Source organism: Pseudophryne corroboree, chromosome 3, assembly GCF_028390025.1.
Source record: "Pseudophryne corroboree isolate aPseCor3 chromosome 3, aPseCor3.hap2, whole genome shotgun sequence".
In the NCBI taxonomy this organism is placed as follows: domain Eukaryota; kingdom Metazoa; phylum Chordata; class Amphibia; order Anura; family Myobatrachidae; genus Pseudophryne; species Pseudophryne corroboree.
In genome coordinates, this window is record NC_086446.1 from 4,400,441 (window position 1) to 4,419,452 (window position 19,012).

A 19,012-nucleotide genomic window follows, 5' to 3' on the forward strand; every position below is an offset into this window, starting at 1 on the left:
ATATAAAAGACTCAGTCTTATACATGAGAGATGCACAGAGGGAGATCTGCCGGCTGGCATCTAAAATAAGTGCAATGTCCATTTCTGCTAGGAGAGGCTTATGGACTCGGCAGTGGACAGGGGATGCAGATTCAAAAAGGCACATGGAAGTTTTGCCTTATAAGGGTGAGGAGTTATTTGGGGATGGTCTCTCGGACCTAGTTTCCACAGCAACTGCTGGGAAGTCAGCATTTTTACCCCATGTTCCCTCACAGCCTAAAAAGGCGCTGTTTTATCAGGTACAGTCCTTTCGGACTCAGAAAAACAGGCGTGGAAAAGGCGGGTCCTTTCTGTCCAGAGGCAGAGGTAGGGGAAAAAGGCTGCAACAAACAGCAGGTTCCCAGGAGCAAAAGTCCTCCCCCGCTTCTTCCAAGTCTGCCGCATGACGGTGGGGCTCCACAGGCGGAGCCAGGTACGGTGGGGGGCCGCCTCAAAAATTTCAGCGATCAGTGGGCTCGCTCACAGGTGGATCCCTGGATCCTGCAAATAGTATCTCAAGGGTACAAACTGGAATTCGAGGCGTCTCCACCCCACCGGTTCCTAAAATCTGCCTTGCCGATTACTCCTTCAGACAGGGAGGCTGTGCTAGCGGCAATTCACAAGCTGTATTCCCAGCAGGTGATAATCAAGGTGCCCCTACTTCAACAAGGACGGGGTTACTATTCCACACTGTTTGTGGTACCGAAACCGGACGGTTCGGTGAGACCCATTTTAAATTTGAAATCCTTGAACACATACATAAAAAAATTCAAGTTCAAGATGGAATCGCTCAGGGCGGTTATTGCAAGCCTGGACGAGGGGGATTACATGGTATCCCTGGACATCAAGGATGCTTACCTGCATGTCCCCATTTACTATCCTCACCAGGAGTACCTCAGATTTGTGGTACAGGATTGCCATTACCAATTCCAGATGCTGCCGTTTGGACTGTCCACGGCACCGAGGGTGTTTACCAAGGTAATGGCGGAAATGATGATACTACTTCGAAAAAAGGGAGTTTTAATTATCCCGTACTTGGACGATCTCCTAATAAAGGCGAGATCCAAGGAGCAGTTGTTGGTGGGAGTAGCACTATCTCAGGAGGTGCTACACCAGCATGGTTGGATTCTGAATATTCCAAAATCACAGCTGGTTCCGACGACACGTCTACTGTTCCTGGGTATGATTCTGGATACAGTCCAGAAAAAAGTGTTTATCCCGGAGGAGAAAGCCAAGGAGCTGTCATCTCTAGTCAGAGACCTCCTGAAACCAAAACAGGTATCGGTGCATCACTGCACGCGGGTCCTGGGAAAGATGGTGGCTTCTTACGAAGCAATTCCTTTCGGCAGGTTCCATGCCAGAATCTTTCAGTGGGACCTGTTGGACCAATGGTCCGGATCGCATCTTCAGATGCATCGCCTAATAACCCTGTCTCCAAGAACCAGGGTGTCTCTGCTGTGGTGGCTGCAGAGTGCTCATCTTCTAGAGGGCCGCAGATTCGGCATACAGGACTGGGTCCTGGTGACCACGGATGCCAGCCTTTGAGGCTGGGGGGCAGTCACACAGGGAAGAAACTTCCAAGGACTATGGTCGAGTCAGGAGACTTCCCTACACATAAATATTCTGGAACTAAGGGCCATTTACAATGCCCTAAGTCAGGCAAAATCCCTGCTTCTACACCAGCCGGTACTGATCCAGTCAGACAACATCACGGCAGTCGCCCATGTAAATCGACAGGGCAGCACAAGAAGCAGGATGGCAATGGCAGAAGCCACAAGGATTCTCCGATGGGCGGAAAATCACGTACTAGCACTGTCAGCAGTGTTCATTCCGGGAGTGGACAACTGGGAAGCAGACTTTCTCAGCAGGCACGACCTCCACCCGGGAGAGTGGGGACTTCATCCAGAAGTCTTCACGCTGATTGTAAATCGATGGGAACGGCCACAGGTGGACATGATGGCGTCCCGCCTAAACAAAAAACTAGAGAGATATTGCGCCAGGTCAAGGGACCCTCAGGCGATAGCTGTGGACGCTCTAGTGACACCGTGGGTGTACCAGTCAGTTTATGTGTTCCCTCCTCTGCCTCTCATACCAAGGGTACTGAGAATAATAAGAAAACGAGGAGTAAAAACAATACTCGTGGTTCCGGATTGGCCAAGACGAGCGTGGTACCCGGAACTTCAAGAGATGATCTCAGAGGACCCATGGCCTCTGCCGCTCAGACAGGACCTGCTGCAGCAGGGACCCTGTCTGTTCCAAGACTTACTGCGGCTGCGTTTGACGGCATGGCGGTTGAACGCCGGATCCTGAAGGAAAAGGGCATTCCGGAGGAAGTCATTCCTACGCTGATTAAAGCCAGGAAAGATGTAACTGCAAAGCATTATCACCGCATATGGCGGAAATATGTTGCTTGGTGTGAGGCCAAAAAGGCCCCAACAGAGGAATTTCAACTAGGTCGATTTCTGCATTTCCTACAAGCAGGAGTGACTATGGGCCTGAAATTAGGCTCCATTAAGGTACAGATCTCGGCTCTGTCGATTTTCTTCCAGAAAGAACTAGCTTCACTACCTGAAGTTCAGACGTTTGTGAAAGGAGTGCTGCATATTCAGCCCCCGTTTGTGCCTCCAGTGGCACCTTGGGATCTCAACGTGGTGTTGAGTTTCTTAAAATCACATTGGTTTGAGCCACTTAAAACCGTGGATCTAAAATATCTCACGTGGAATGTGATCATGTTATTGGCCTTGGCTTCAGCCAGGCGTGTGTCAGAATTGGTAGCTTTGTCATGTAAAAGCCCTTATCTGATTTTCCATATGGATAGAGCGGAATTGAGGACTCGTCCCCAGTTTCTCCCTAAGGTGGTATCAGCTTTTCACTTGAACCAACCTATTGTGGTGCCTGCGGCTACTAGGGACTTGGAGGATTCCAAGTTACTGGACGTAGTCAGGGCCTTGAAAATTTATGTTTCCAGGACGGCTAGAGTCAGGAAAATTGACTCGCTATTTATCCTGTATGCACCCAACAAACTGGGTGCTCCTGCTTCTAAGCAGACTATTGCTCGCTGGATTTGTAGCACAATTCAGCTGGCGCATTCTGCGGCTGGACTGCCGCATCCTAAATCAGTAAAAGCCCATTCCACAAGGAAGGTGGGCTCATCTTGGGCGGCTGCCCGAGGGGTCTCGCCTTTACAACTTTGCCGAGCTGCTACTTGGTCAGGGGCAAACACGTTTGCAAAATTCTACAAATTTGATACCCTGGCTGAGGAGGACCTTGAGTTCTCTCATTCGGTGCTGCAGAGTCATCTGCACTCTCCCGCCCGTTTGGGAGCTTTGGTATAATCCCCATGGTCCTTTCGGAGTTCCCAGCATCCACTAGGACGTCAGAGAAAATAAGATTTTACTCACCGGTAAATCTATTTCTCGTAGTCCGTAGTGGATGCTGGGCGCCCATCCCAAGTGCGGATTGTCTGCAATACTTGTACATAGTTATTGTTAACTAAAGGGTTATTGTTGAGCCATCTGTTGAGAGGCTCAGTTGTTTTCATACTGTTAAACTGGGTATAGTATCACGAGTTATACGGTGTGATTGGTGTGGCTGGTATGAGTCTTACCCGGGATTCAAAATCCTTCCTTATTATGTCAGCTCGTCCGGGCACAGTGTCCTAACTGAGGCTTGGAGGAGGGTCATAGTGGGAGGAGCCAGTGCACACCAGGTGACCTAAAAGCTTTCTTTAGTTGTGCCCAGTCTCTTGCGGAGCCGCTATTCCCCATGGTCCTTTCGGAGTTCCCAGCATCCACTACGGACTACGAGAAATAGATTTTCCGGTGAGTAAAATCTTATTTTCCCCCCCATCAGATGAGTTGAATGAAGTGTGTGAAGAAGCGTGGGCTTCCCCCGATAAGAAACTAGTGATTTCTAAAAAGTTACTGATGGCGTACCCTTTCCCGCCAGAGGACAGGTTACGTTGGGAGACATCCCCTAGGGTGGATAAAGCGCTCACATGCTTGTCAAAAAAGGTGGCACTGCCGTCTCAGGATACGGCCGCCTTAAAGGAGCCTGCTGATAGAAAGCAGGAAGCTATCCTGAATTCTGTATATACACACTCAGGTACTATACTGAGACCCGCAATTGCTTCAGCTTGGATGTGTAGTGCTGCAGCAGCTTGGTCCGATACCATGTCAGATAATATTGATACCCTCGACAGGGATACGATTTTGCTAACCATAGTGCATATTAAAGACGTCGTCTTATATATGAGAGATGCACAGAGGGATATTTGCCGGCTGGCATCTAGAATTAATGCAATGTCCATTTCTGCCAGGAGAGTATTATGGACTCGGCAGTGGACAGGTGATGCGGATTCTAAAAGGCACATGGAGGTTTTGCCTTACAAGGGTGAGGAATTGTTTGGGGATGGTCTCTCGGACCTCGTTTCCACAGCAACAGCTGGGAAGTCGACATTTTTACCTCAGGTTCCCTCACAGCCTAAGAAAGCACCGAATTATCAGGTACAGTCCTTTCGGCCCCAGAAAGGGAAGCGGGTCAGAGGCGCTTCCTTTCTGCCTACAGGCAAGGGAAGAGGGAAAAATCTGCACCAGACAGCCAGTTCCCAGGATCAAAAATCTTCCCCGCTTCCTCTAAGTCCACCGCATGACGCTGGGGCTCCACAGGCAGAGCCAGGTGCGGTAGGGGCGCGTCTCCGGAACTTCAGCGAACAGTGGGTTCGCTCACAGGTGGATCCCTGGGTTCTGCAAGTAGTATCACAGGGATAGAAGCTGAAGTTCAAGGTGACTCCCCCTCGCCGTTACCTCAAATCAGCCTTGCCTGCTGCTCTCAGAGAAAGGGAGGTAGTACTGGCGGCAATGCACAAGCTGTATCTTCATCAGGTGATAATCAAGGTATCCCTCTTTCAACAGGGACGGGGTTACTATTCCACAATGTTTGTGGTACCGAAACCAGACGGTTCGGTGAGACCCATTCTAAATTTGAAATCCTTGAGCATTTATATAAAAAAGTTCAAGTTCAAGATGGAATCGCTCAGGGCCGTTATTGCAAGCCTGGAAGAGGGGGATTTTATGGTGTCATTGGACATCAAGGATGCTTACCTGCATGTCCCAATTTATCCACCCCACCAGGAGTACCTCAGGTTTGTGGTACAGGACTGTCATTACCAATTCCAGACGCTGCCTTTTGGTCTGTCCACGGCACCGCAGGTATTTACCAAGGTAATGGCCGAAATGATGATGCTCCTCCGAAAGAAAGGAGTCATAATTATCCCATACTTGGACGATCTCCTTATAAAGGCGAGGTCCAAAGAGCAGTTGCTAGTCAGCGTAGCGCTATCTCAGGAAGTGCTGCATCAGCACGGCTGGATTCTGAATATCCCAAAGTCGCAGCTGATTCCTGCGAAGCGTCTGCTGTTCTTGGGCATGATTCTGGACACAGAACAGAAGAAGGTGTTTCTCCCGGAGGAGAAGGCCCAGGAATTATCATCTCTGGTCAGGGACCTCCTGAAACCAAAGCAGGTGTCGGTGCATCACTGCACTCGAGTCCTGGGAAAGATGGTAGCTTCTTACGAAGCAATTCCCTTCGGCAGATTCCATGCAAGGATCTTTCAGTGGGATCTGTTAGACAAGTGGTCCGGATCACATCTCCAGATGCATCGGTTGATCACCCTGTCCCCGAGGGCCAGGGTGTCTCTGCTGTGGTGGCTGCAGAGTGCTCATCTGCTCGAAGGCCGCAGATTCGGCATACAGGACTGGGTCCTGGTGACCACGGATGCAAGCCTCCGAGGATGGGGGGCAGTCACTCAGGGAAGAAACTTCCAAGGACAATGGTCGAGTCAGGAAACTTCCCTACACATAAATATTCTGGAACTAAGGGCCATTTACAACGCCCTAAGTCAAGCAGAACCCCTGCTTCAAAAACAACCAGTTCTGATTCAGTCAGACAACATCACGGCAGTCGCCCATGTAAATCGACAGGGAGGCACAAGAAGCAGGATGGCAATGGCAGAAGCCACAAGGATTCTTCGAAGGGCGGAGAATCACGTGCTAGCACTGTCAGCAGTGTTCATTCCGGGAGTGGACAACTGGGAAGCAGACTTCCTCAGTAGACACGACCTCCACCCGGGAGAGTGGGGACTTCATCCAGAAGTCTTCAAGCTGATTGTAAATCACTGGGAACGGCCACAGGTGGACATGATGGCATCACGCCTCAACAAAAAGCTAAAAAGATATTGCGCCAGGTCAAGGGACCCTCAGGCGATAGCTGTGGACGCTCTGGTGACACTGTGGGTGTACCAGTCGGTGTATGTGTTCCCTCCTCTTCCTCTCATACCCAAGGTACTGAGGATAATAAGAAAAAAGGGAGTAAGAACTATACTCATTGTTCCGGATTGGCCAAGAAGGACTTGGTACCCAGAACTTCTAGAGATGATCACAGAGGACCCATGGCCTCTGCCTCTCAGACAGGACCTGTTGCAGCAGGGCCCCTGTCTGTTCCAAGACTTACCGCGGCTGCGTTTGACGGCATGGCGGTTGAACGCCGGATCCTAAAGGAAAAGGGCATTCCGGATGAAGTCATTCCTACGCTGATAAAAGCTAGGAAGGATGTGACAGCAAACATTATCACCGCATATGGCGAAAATATGTTGCTTGGTGTGAGGCCAAGAAGGCCCCAACGGATGAATTTCAGCTGGGTCAATTTCTGCACTTCCTACAGTCAGGAGTGACTATGGGCCTTAAATTGTGTTCCATAAAAGTCCAGATTTCGGCCGTGTCTATTTTCTTTCAAAAAGAACTGGCTTCACTGCCTGAAGTTCAAACGTTTGTTAAGGGAGTGCTGCATATTCAGCCCCCTTTTGTGCCTCCAGTGGCACCTTGGGATCTCAACATTGTGTTGGTTTTCCTAAAATCACATTGGTCTGAGCCACTTAAACCCGTGGAGCTAAAATATCTCACGTGGAAAGTGGTCATGCTATTGGCCTTGGCTTCGGCCAGGCGTGTGTCAGAATTGGCAGCTTTGTCGTGTAAAAGCCCATATCTGATTTTCCATATGGACAGGGCAGAATTGAGGACTCGTCCTCAGTTTCTCCCGAAGGTGGTATCAGCTTTTCATTTGAACCAACCTATTGTGTTGCCTGCGGCTACTCGGGACTTGGAGGATTCCAAGTTGCTGGACGTAGTCCGGGCCCTAAAAATCTATGTTTCCAGGACAGCTGGAGTCAGAAAAACTGACTCGCTATTTATCCTGCATGCACCCAACAAGCTGGGTGCTCCTGCTTCAAAGCAGACTATTGCTCGCTGGATCTGTAGCACGATTCAACTTGCTCATTCTGCGGCTGGACTGCCGCATCCTAAATCAGTAAAAGCCCATTCCACAAGGAAAGTGGGCTCATCTTGTGCGGCTGCCCGAGGGGTCTCGGCTTTACAACTTTGCCGAGCGGCTACTTGGTCGGGTTCAAACACATTTGCAAAATTCTACAAGTTTGATACCCTGGCTGAGGAGGACCTTGAGTTTGCTCATTCGGTGCTGCAGAGTCATCCGCACTCTCCCGCCCGTTTGGGAGCTTTGGTATAATCCCCATGGTCCTTACGGAGTACCCAGCATCCACTAGGACTTCAGAGAAAATAAGAATTTACTCACCGGTAATTCTATTTCTCGTAGTCCGTAGTGGATGCTGGGAGCCCGTCCCAAGTGCGGACTCTCTGCAATACGTGTATATAGTTATTGCTTAACTAAAGGGTTTTGTTATGAGCCATCTGTTAATGAGGCTCATTTGTTGTTCATACTGTTAATTGGGTATAGTTATCACAAGTTGTACGGTGTGATTGGTGTGGCTGGTATGAGTCTTACCCTGGATTCCAAATCCTTTCCTAGTAATGTCAGCTCTTCCGGGCACAGTTTCCCTAACTGAGATCTGGAGGAGGGGCATAGAGGGAGGAGCCAGTGCACACTAGATATAGTACCTAATCTTTCTTTTAAGAGTGCCCAGTCTCCTGCGGAGCCCGTCTATACCCCATGGTCCTTACGGAGTACCCAGCATCCACTACGGACTACGAGAAATAGAATTACCGGTGAGTAAATTCTTATTTTTCCACACTCATCTCCCCTTACCTTCAACCACCCTGATAAAGCTTAGAAATCTTGCCTTCATCTATTTGTGCCACCCATACGGGAAGACACCCCTCAGCTAGCTTTCACAGATCCTCTTCTTCACCGCAGGGTTGCTAGGATAGTCAGGATCAATTAACTTTCTAGACGGGGCATCTGTATTGAAGTCCTGTTTCCCCGGACGATAATGCACCTCAGATTTGACCGGCTATAAGGCCAGAAACCAGCGATTTCCAAGTGCATTGCCTACTTGTTGTGTGCATCCACTGTAAGAATGCATGGTCGATGATTAGCCGGAATTCTCAGCCCAACAAATAGTATCTCAGCTACTCCACTGCCCATTTAATCGCCAAGCTCTCCTGCTCCTCAGCTGAGTACTTGTGTTCTCTGGGCAGCAAATTCCAGATAAAATAGAGGATGGGTTCCTCTTCTAGCTAGGACTCATGGTGACTTCAATTGGCATCTGATATTCTGGGGTTTTCACGGCCACTAAAAAGAGCTGACTGGCACTTTCTTTCCAAGGCTTCAACAAATTTGCATGGTAGACTTGTACCTCGTTCCTTCTACCTTTCTGCCGTACCTTATATTTCACAGGTCCCACCACCTCTATGAACTCATAAGGGCCTCGCCATTGGGCATACAGTTTACTTTCAGTAGTAGGCATGAGTACCAGTACCTTGTTGCCTGGATTAAAGGTCTAGTTGATAGTGGTAATGTCAAAACTGCATTTTTGAAGCTGTTGAGCCCTTTACATATGTTCATTCAGAAGTGGCATACAATTGGGACGCAAACTGAGCAATGTTAGGCTCTTGGGACGATTGCTGCTCCCACCCTTTTAATAGATCTAGTATCCCTCTGGGTTGTCTACCATAGAGGAATTTGAAGGTGCTAAACCCCATAGAGGCTTGGGGTACCTCTTGAACTGCAAACATCAGATAAGGTAAGAGTAGGTCCCAATCTGACTTCTCCTGTGACACCTCCCTGTTATCATCTGCTTAAGTGTTTGGTTAAAGCATTTGACCAAGCCCTCTGCGGGTGGTAAACCAAAGTGGTATTCCAAACCACCATTAACAGACAACACAGGTCTTTCATTAACTTGGACACAAAAAGGGTACCTGGTCCATCAGGACCTCTTCGTATTCCCAGACAGGTATACAGCATCATCAACTACCAGGCAATAGTGCTAGATTTCATGCTATGGGGTGGTATGGCCTCCGGGTACCTGGTGACATAGTCCACCACCAATATATACTGGTGCCACTGGCCCTATCAGATCCATACCTATTCACTCAAAATGCATGCAAATGATAGGCAGGGGAACCAAAGGCCCCTCTAAATTCTGTCTGGGGTGAGGTCTTATGGCACACTGGGCATTCCTGGCAATATTTTTATACTGCGGCATGAATGCCTGGCCAGAAGAACCATATATGGGTATGCTGGAGAGTTTTGTCCTCCCCTAAATGGCCACCCCATAAATTCATGTGAGCCGCCCTCAATACCAGCTGCTCGTGTTTCCAAATAATTTACAAATCTCTATACACTAACAGCAATAAACGTTCTGTTTCTATTAATATTTTTTTTTTCCATTGAAACGGCGATCAGCCGTATTAAAGGGTTGGGTATAGTATACCGCAGGTAGTCTACCAGCAGTCAGAATACTGTCAGCGGCATCGTGACTGCCTATAATCCTAACAGGGGCGCTCAACCAAACTAACCCTGACCCTCCCTCTAACCCTTTCCCCCTGCAGCCTAACTCTCCACTCCGGCAGCCTAACTGCAACTGTCCTCCCTCAGCCTAACAGTCCCCTTTTGTAATCTAACCCTAAACTCCCCTCCCTGCAGCCTAACCCTCCCCCATCATCTTACCCTCCTGCAGCCTATCCCTCCCACTGCAGCCTAACCCTTCCCCCACAGCCTAACCCTCAATTCCTGCAGCCTAACTCTTCCCCCACTTGTATCTCCAACTGTCTCTCTGCTATCTCTTCTTGGATGTCCCAGCACTTTCTTAAACTTAACATGTCTAAGACTGAGCTGATCATCTTCCCTCCCTGCCGCATAACCTCACCTCCTAAAAACTCATCTATTAATGGTACTACTATCTCCTCTAGCCCCCAAGTGTGCTGTCTTGGAGTAATCCTTGACTACTCCCTCTCCTTCAAACCACACATTCAGCACCTCTCACAAACCTGTCATTTACATCTCAAAAACATTTCCAGGATCAGACCCTTTCTCACCCAGGATGCTACTAAGACCATTAACCACTCACTGGTCATTTCCAGACTGGACTACTGAAATCTCCTAACTGGCATCAATGATAAATACCTCTCTCCACTCCAATCTATCCTTAATGCTGCAGTCCAGCTCATCTTCCTCACCAAACGTACTATGTCCACCTCCCCTCCTACAAGCCCATCACTGGCTCCCTTAACCCTTCAGAATCCATTCCAGGCTTCTCACATTCACTTACAAAGCCATCACCCACTCCTCTCCCATTTACATCTGACCTTATATCCCTTTATACTCCCACCCGTCCTCTTTGCTCTGCTAATGCACATCGCCTCTCCTGCCTACTGATGAGTTCCTCCCACTCCTATCTTCAAGATTTCTCTTGTGCTGCTCCCTTTCTCTGGAATTCTCTACCTCTCCCCCTCAGACTCTTCACCTCTCTACAGAACTACAAATGGGCTCTGAAGACCACTTCACCAAACTCAGCCAAATTTCATCCTAACCCTCTGTTCCACGCTCATTGTCTACCCCATCTGTATCACCCGTCTGTCTGCCCCTTCCCTTTAGATTGTAAGCTCACGAGCAGTGCCCTCAACCCTCATGTGCTTATCCTTCTCTTAGTTAAACCACCTCCAGTGGCACCAAATCCCGTGGTTTTCCGCCACCCTGATACTTGTGTCAGTGTTTTCTGATGTAGCTATGTTTATACACCCTGTACTTGTCCTATATTGTCTTCAACCGTAAGTCGCTATTTTCCTGTTTTTATTATTTTGTTTATGTACTCTGTAATTGGGCGCTGTGGAACCTTTGTGGCGCCATATAACTACAGAATAATAATATGGAGTCATCCTCTTTGAGGAAGCCCCTGTGGGAGGAGCGAAACGCGTCAGAAGTTGATTCTGTTGGACCCCAGCTGAAGTTAGACCCATATCACGAACTGGCTGCAGCATTCTTCTGCCTGGAATTTGTTTTCATACAAAGAGGAGCCGCTGACCGGTGCCTGCAAACGGCACGTAGAGGTGGATACTCGTGGAGCATCGCGACTGAGCAGGTTAAATCACAGCGGGCGCCATTGCAGGTGCCTTTATTTCCCGCAGCTCCAAGCCACTGCGGTGGTCGTCGGGATGCATTTGTGCTGATACCACTTGCTCACATCTCACGTAAAGTTTCCGGTTACAAAAAGCTCATATCCATTCTATTGTTACATGTTGGATCTTCACATCATAAAGATCTTTGATACAAAGTGACTATCCATTGGGAACAATTAATATATGGGTCTTACCAGCAGCCACACTTGATTCAAAACATTCTTTGACCTCATTAAGCCATATAGCTATAGAGCTTGTTTTTTTACACGTCTGTGCACAGAGTATGCTTAAGTCCACCTCCATGTATTAGAAAGTATACATATTTGTTATTATTTTTTGATGTTTTAAAGACCGGTCTTGTTTTATTATATGATAATTTATACAATAGTAAATATATTTTGAATTTATCAGGAGTTTGTCATTCTTGTCAGCCATATCTTGTAATTATATAACTATAGCGCAAGAGTTTTTTCAAATTGGAGTTTTGTGGTTAATTGCACTTGGGTGGTCCAGTGTAATTTATTTGACCTGTGAACCCCAGGTCATTAACTTTTTGCAGCCGAGTTTTACTATATTCAAAATGTTTTTTAACAGAAAATACTATTAGCGCCCGATATAAAGAGGTTTTTTTGGTTTATCTATAACTAGCGTTTGCCCACGCCATACAGTAATCACTGCACCGCCACACAGTTATTACCACACCGCCATACAGTAATCACCGCATCACCACACAGTAGTCACTACACCGCCATACAGTAATCACCACACAGTAATCACTGCACCGCCACACAGTAATCACCACACCGGCATACAGTAATCACTATAACGCCATACAGTAATCACCACACCATCACACAGAAATCAACATAACGCCACACAGTAATCACACCGCCACACAGTAATCACCACACCGGCATACAGTAATCACTATAACGCCATACAGTAATCACCACACCATCACACAGAAATCACCATAACGCCACACAGTAATCACACCGCCACACAGTAATCACCACACCGGCATACAGTAATCACTATAACGCCATACAGTAATCACCACACCATCACACAGAAATCACCATAACGCCACACAGTAATCACCACACCAGCATACAGTAATCACCGCACCACCACACAGTAATCACCATAACGCCATACAGTAATCACACTGCCATACAGTAATCACCACACTGGCATACAGTAATCACACCGCCATACAGTAATCACACCGCCATACAGTAATCCCCACACTGCCACACAGTAATCACCACCACGGCATACAATAATCACACCATCGCCACGCAGTAATCACCACACAGCCATACAGTAATCACTACACCGCCATACAGTAATCACACCACCATACAGTAATCACCACACAGCCATACAGTAATCACCACACAGCCATACAGTAATCACCACACCGGCATACAGTAATCACACCATCGCCATACAGTAATCACCACACGGCTACACAGTAATCACTACATCATCATACAGTAATCACCACACAGCTATACAGTAATCACACCACCATACAGTAATAACTAAACCACCATACAGTAATCACCACAGCGCCACACAGTAATCACCACCACCACGCAGTATTAACAACGCCATACAGTAATCACCACATGGCCATACAGTAATCACCACAGCGCCATACAGTAATCACCACACCGCCACACTGTAATCACTACACCGCCATAAAGTAATCACTATACCGCCATACAGTAATCACCACCACCACGAAGTAATCACAACGCCATACAGTAATCCCCACACTGCCATACAGTAATCCCCACACCGCCATACAGTAATCACCACACCACCATACAGTAATTACCACACGGCAATAAAGTAATCACTACAAAGCCATACAGAAATCACTGCACCGCCATACAGTAATCACCAAACGGCGATAAAGTAATCACTACAAAGCCATACAGTAATCACTGTGCCGCCATACAGTAATCACCACACGGCCATACAGTAATCACTACAACAGTAGCGCCAGAATGATCCATGAGGAATAGTATAGAATAACATGTTTTACTGTAATCCACCAACTATGTTTATTTTATAGATTTTATGGTTTCATTGTGATATTTTATCGTATTATTAAACTAATTAAGTCAAACAGCCAATGATATGAGCCAAACTGTGCTTACTGGGGTTTATTCTTTGGATAAAATATTCTAACTTGTAAACACACAAAGTACTATCTGAGTAATTCCACTTACTCAGGTCACGTAAATTACTTTTTAACTATATGACTTCTATGATGTGCAACAAGAGCTGATTTCTGTGCAAAACATTTCCCACACTCAGGGCATGTAAATGGTTTCTCACCTGTGTGATATCTCTGATGTCTCACAAGATCTGATTTCTGTGTAAAACATTTCCCACATTCAGAACATGTAAATGGCCTCTCACCTGTGTGACTTCTCTGATGTATAACAAGATCTGATTTCTGTATAAAACATCTCCCACATTCAGAACATGGAAAGAGCCCCTCACCTGTGTGACTTTTCTGATGTGCAACAAGATGTGGTTTCTGTGTAAAACATTTCCCACAATAAGAGCATGGAAATGGCTTCTCACCTGTGTGACTTCTCTGATGTGTAACAAGAGCTGACTTCTGTGTAAACAATTTCCCACACTCAGAGCAAGAATATGACTTCTCACCAGTGTGACTTCTCTGATGTCTAACAAGAGATGGTTTCACTGTAAAACATTTCCTACACTCAGGACATGGAAATTGTTTCTTTCCTATGTGAGTTCTCTGATGTGTAACAAGAGACGATTTATGTGTAAAACATTTATCACACTCAGAACATGGAAATGGCTTCTCACCTGTGTGACTTCTCTGATGTGTAACAAGATTTGATTTATACATAAAACATTTTCCACACTCAGAGCATGGAAACGGCCTCTCACCTGTGTGACTTCTCTGATGTCTAACAAGAACGGATTTCTCTTTAAAACATTTCCCACACTCAGAGCATAGAAATGGCCTCTCACCTGTGTGACTTCTCTGATGTGTAACAAGTGATGATTTTTGTTTAAAACATTTTCCACAATCAGGACATGGAAATGGTTTCTCATCTGTGTGACTTCTCTGATGTCTAATAATATCTGATTTATGTGTAAAACATTTCCCGCACTCAGGACATGGAAATGGCTTCTCATCTGGCTGATGGATAATACGCTTTGTGTTCTGTATAATACATTTGGCATCTACAGTAGAGGTAAACACTGTATCTACTACTGTAATAGATGCACCAATATCAGAGTTATCAGGGGAACATTCCCCAGGATCAGAGGGAACAGGTGACGTATCTGCACGGTGATGTGCCGGATGTATAACTGGGGTAAAAGGGATTTTTCCTGGTGAATCTTGGGTGACATTTTTTTCTTCTATTTCACCATCTGGAAATAAAATTAGATGTTCCTCTGAGACATTCCGGCTGCTACATCCATCTGCTGGGAATAAAATACATATATAGAAATATAAATATTTACCCACAAGTTTAATTGTTCAATAAAGACTATGGTGAAATGTCCCCAAATTGCCATGACATGTGCAGAAGTTGGGGTAACATATAAATCATTAACAGCCATTAATATACTGCCATCAACAGATTATATATATATATATATAAATAATACAGCATGTGGAATGTGGACTCTAACCTACACACCAGATTGTCTTCTAGTTCTTGCAGGTTTCATGTTACTGTATCCACATGGTGATTCTTTTGTTTGGTTCAGTGGAATTAGCCTGAGGCATCACAGATTCTTAAATGGCGCCTGGTGGTCAGGCTAATTCCCAGCAGACACTAGAATGAAGGAAGAACTTTTCCCTTAAGTATACATTAGTAATCTCCAAACACAGTGTAAATGATGTCATCAATGAAATCACCCCGACCAATAGTTATGCTCCACATACCCCAGGCAGCATAGTGGAAGAGAAGGGAGTGTAGGGATAGGAAGGGGAACAGAGAGTGAGTCATTCTGTGTATTGGACTGGAGGCGAGGAGACAGTTGTATGTGTCAGAAATATCCGAAGTGTGGAAATTACAAAGTGTGAAAATCTTGCAAATAACAGTTAAACTAACAGTTGAACAAACATTGAACAACATTGGAGACCAGGTAATTACACCATATAACTTGCATAACCCTTATGCACTTACCTAATTCTCTATACTTTAATTCCAAAAACACCATGTAACACACTATATGTCTCTTAATATCACTTCATGGAATCCTCTCTAAAGCAGCGACATCATTCAATATCACTGCAACTCATCTCTCTGTGCACATTGCAGCCTCATAAGCATCACGTGTGTCCCAACTCCCTCCAAGTCACTAAAATGTGCCATATGGAATGCACGCTCTATTTGCAACAAATTAAGGGCCTAATTCAGACCTGATCGCTAACAGGGGATTTTCGCACTGCTGCGAACAGATAGTCGCTGCCTACTGTATTTTAGCTGCACAAGTGTGCGAACACATGTGTAGCAGAGCTGTACAAACAGATCTTGTGCAGTCTCTGCGCAGCCCAGGACTTACTCAGCCGATGCGATCACATCAGCCTGTCTGGGACAGGAATTGACGTCAGGAACCCTCCCTGCAAACGCTTGGACATGCCTGCGTTTTTCCAACCACTCCCAGAAAACGGTCAGTAGACACCCATAAACGCATTCTGTCAATCTCCTTGCGTTCGCCCATGCGAATGGATTCTTCGCACAAACCCATTGCTGAGCGGCGATCCGCTTTCTACCCGTGCGACGCGCCTGCGCATTGCGGTGCATACGCATGCGCAGTTCAGACCTGATCGCCCGCTGTACGAAAAGGCAGCCTAGTGATCAGGTCTGAATTACCCCTAAGATCTATCCATGACCTTTTTATTAAGAAACCTCAATATGGTTGCTATAATAAAAACATGGCTCACATAATCAGACACAGCCTCCCCTCCAGCACTATTACGTGGTGGGCTCCACTTCACACATACCTCCAGGCCTGGTAAAAGTAAAGGAGGTGGGGTTGAAATACTACTTTCCTAATTTTTCACATACACAGTTCTACCACTGGTTCCATTACTCACATTTACTTAATTTAAAATACATTCTATTAGGATTTTCACTCATTCTCTCTGCGGGATGCAGTAAATTTGCAGACTGTCGGGATCCCAATAGTAGACAACCAGAATCTCTGCGTAATAGGGCTATTCCCACTCGTGGGTTTACACGACACCCATAGAGTGGGAACAGAATTACTGGTGAGCGTAGCGAGGGGACTCTCAAGATCTTGCTTCTTATTTCAAGGACAAGATTGATAAAATCCGAAATGAAATGGTATGCTCTTTCACAGTGACCTGCTCAATCCCCTTCCTGAACCCTCCAACTTCTCTTCAATTGATCCCGACAAATGAAGATGAAATATCTGCACTCTTCTCATCATGCTACCTCTATCCATTGATCCTATACCTTCACAAATAAGTACAGTTCTGTCTCCTGTGCTCAACCCAACCTTAACTAACATCTGTAAGGTCTCTCTCTCTACTGGTATCTTTCCATCCCTGTTTAAGTATGCAGTGATTACTCCCATTCCGAAAAAAAACAAAATTCTGACCCTCTCAAATTACCATCAATTTTCACAGTCCCCATGCCCCCCAAGTTTTTTGAGAAACTTGCCTACACTCGCCTCACACACTTTCTTAACACACACGGTTTACTGGGACCACTTCAGTCAGGCTTTCATTCCCAAAACTCCACAGAGACAGCACTGACTAAGGTAGTGAATAATCTGGTCACTGCTAAATCTTAAGGCCATTAGTCACTACTTATTCTTCTAGATCTCTCTGCTGCCTTTGACACTGTTGACAACTCTCTTCTCATACAAACATTACAATCTATAGGTCTTCAGGACACAGCCCTTTCTTGGTTCTTATCCTACCTATCCAATCTTCACTACCTCTCTCAGTTGTAGTACCGCAAGGCTCAGTCTTAGGTCCTCTGCTTTTCTCAATCTATGCCTCATCTCTTGGTAAACTAATCAGCTCTTTTATATTTCATTACCATCTGTATGTGGATGATACTCAACTCTACCTATTCTCCCCTGATTTGTCACCATCTGTATTGGTCTGTGTCACTGAATGCCTTTCTGCCATTTCATCATGGATGACATCTTGCCACCTCAAGCTTAATATTTCCAAAGCAATTAATTATATTTCCACTGGCCAATAATATTTACCAACCTGATATCCCTATCACTGTTGATAACTCAACAATCAACCCTACCCCACAAGCTCGCTACCTAGGTGTCATTCTTGACTCTGAACTGTCCTTTGTTCCCCACATTCAATCTGTCACAAAATTATGTTATATACATCTAAGAAACATATCCAAAATACGACTATATCTTACACAAGACACAGCAAAAACTCTAATCCATGCTCTCATTATCTCCCGCACTGATTATTGCAATAGTCTTTTGACCGGTCTTCCCAAAAATAGGCTCTTACCACTACAATCCATCATGAATGCAGCGCTAGACGTTCATCATCTGCAGATCCACTCTGTCAGTCCGTCCATTGGTATGCTATATAAATTACTTTTACTTACATACAAGGCTATTAACCAAACTGCACCAACATACCTCTCTTCACTCATTTCAAAATATCCCTACCAGACCTCTCCGCTCTGCACAAGATCTGCTTCTCTCATCCACACGCATTACTTGCTCCCACTCAAAATTACAGGACTTTATCCGGGCTGCACCCAATCTGTGGAATCCCCTCTCACGCACAATAAGACTCACCTCTAGTCTCCAAACCTTCAAGCGTTCCCTGAAAACTCACCTCTTCAGGCAAGCTTATCAAATTCTGGACCCACCCACAAACTTCAATGCCTCTCTATCTAATTATATCCCCTCTGTACAGTCCAAATGTCACATATTTTGTCTGTCTTTACTCTCACACCCTCCTGACCCTTTGCCAACATTACAGGGTGACCATATCATACAGCCCATTAAAAACCTTTGCAATCTGGTGGACCATTATGCAGTAGGAAGCATCTATCCTTGTATATCAATGCCTATTTCCCTATAGATTGTAAGCTTGTGAGCAGGGCCTTCCTACCTCAATGTCTCTCTATTTTCACCCAGTTAAGTTCAATTACTGTTGTTCCAATTGTAAAGCGCAACAGTTAATAAATAACTAACTAAATAAATAATAAAAATTTCTCCCGATTCTGGAGAAATGTTGGGATAACCCAGCAGAGGGAGGACTTGAGCACCATCAGCAGTGGGTAAAGCTGCTGTACCCCGGGAGTGAGACCCAGTGAATACCAGAAGGTACCAGCAAGCAGTTGATATAAAGCAGCTGTATACAGTGCCATTTAGACAATGCCTCCGGGTGAGACTGGATAGATCTGTAGTAACTGCCACCGAAGGTTGTGGACTTTGTAGGGGCTGCTAAGGTGTCTGGTGTGTGTGTCTTCCATTGCAGATACATAGAAGGTTTCCTATCTAAGTGACCATTCAGTACCTGGGTTTCCGAATTT

The 19,012-nt window shown here is 45.9% G+C and overlaps 1 protein-coding gene across 1 annotated transcript in view; it reads right to left on the minus strand.

Moving 5' to 3' along the window:
* LOC135054515 (zinc finger protein 665-like) overlaps window positions 1–19,012 on the minus strand; it is a 172,328-nt gene that overhangs the window by 103,247 nt on the left and 50,069 nt on the right. The window contains exon 7 of the mRNA XM_063957643.1: window positions 13,722–14,930. Coding sequence (XP_063813713.1) covers window positions 13,722–14,930 — 1,209 coding nt within the window. The remainder of the gene's footprint in view (window positions 1–13,721; window positions 14,931–19,012) is intronic.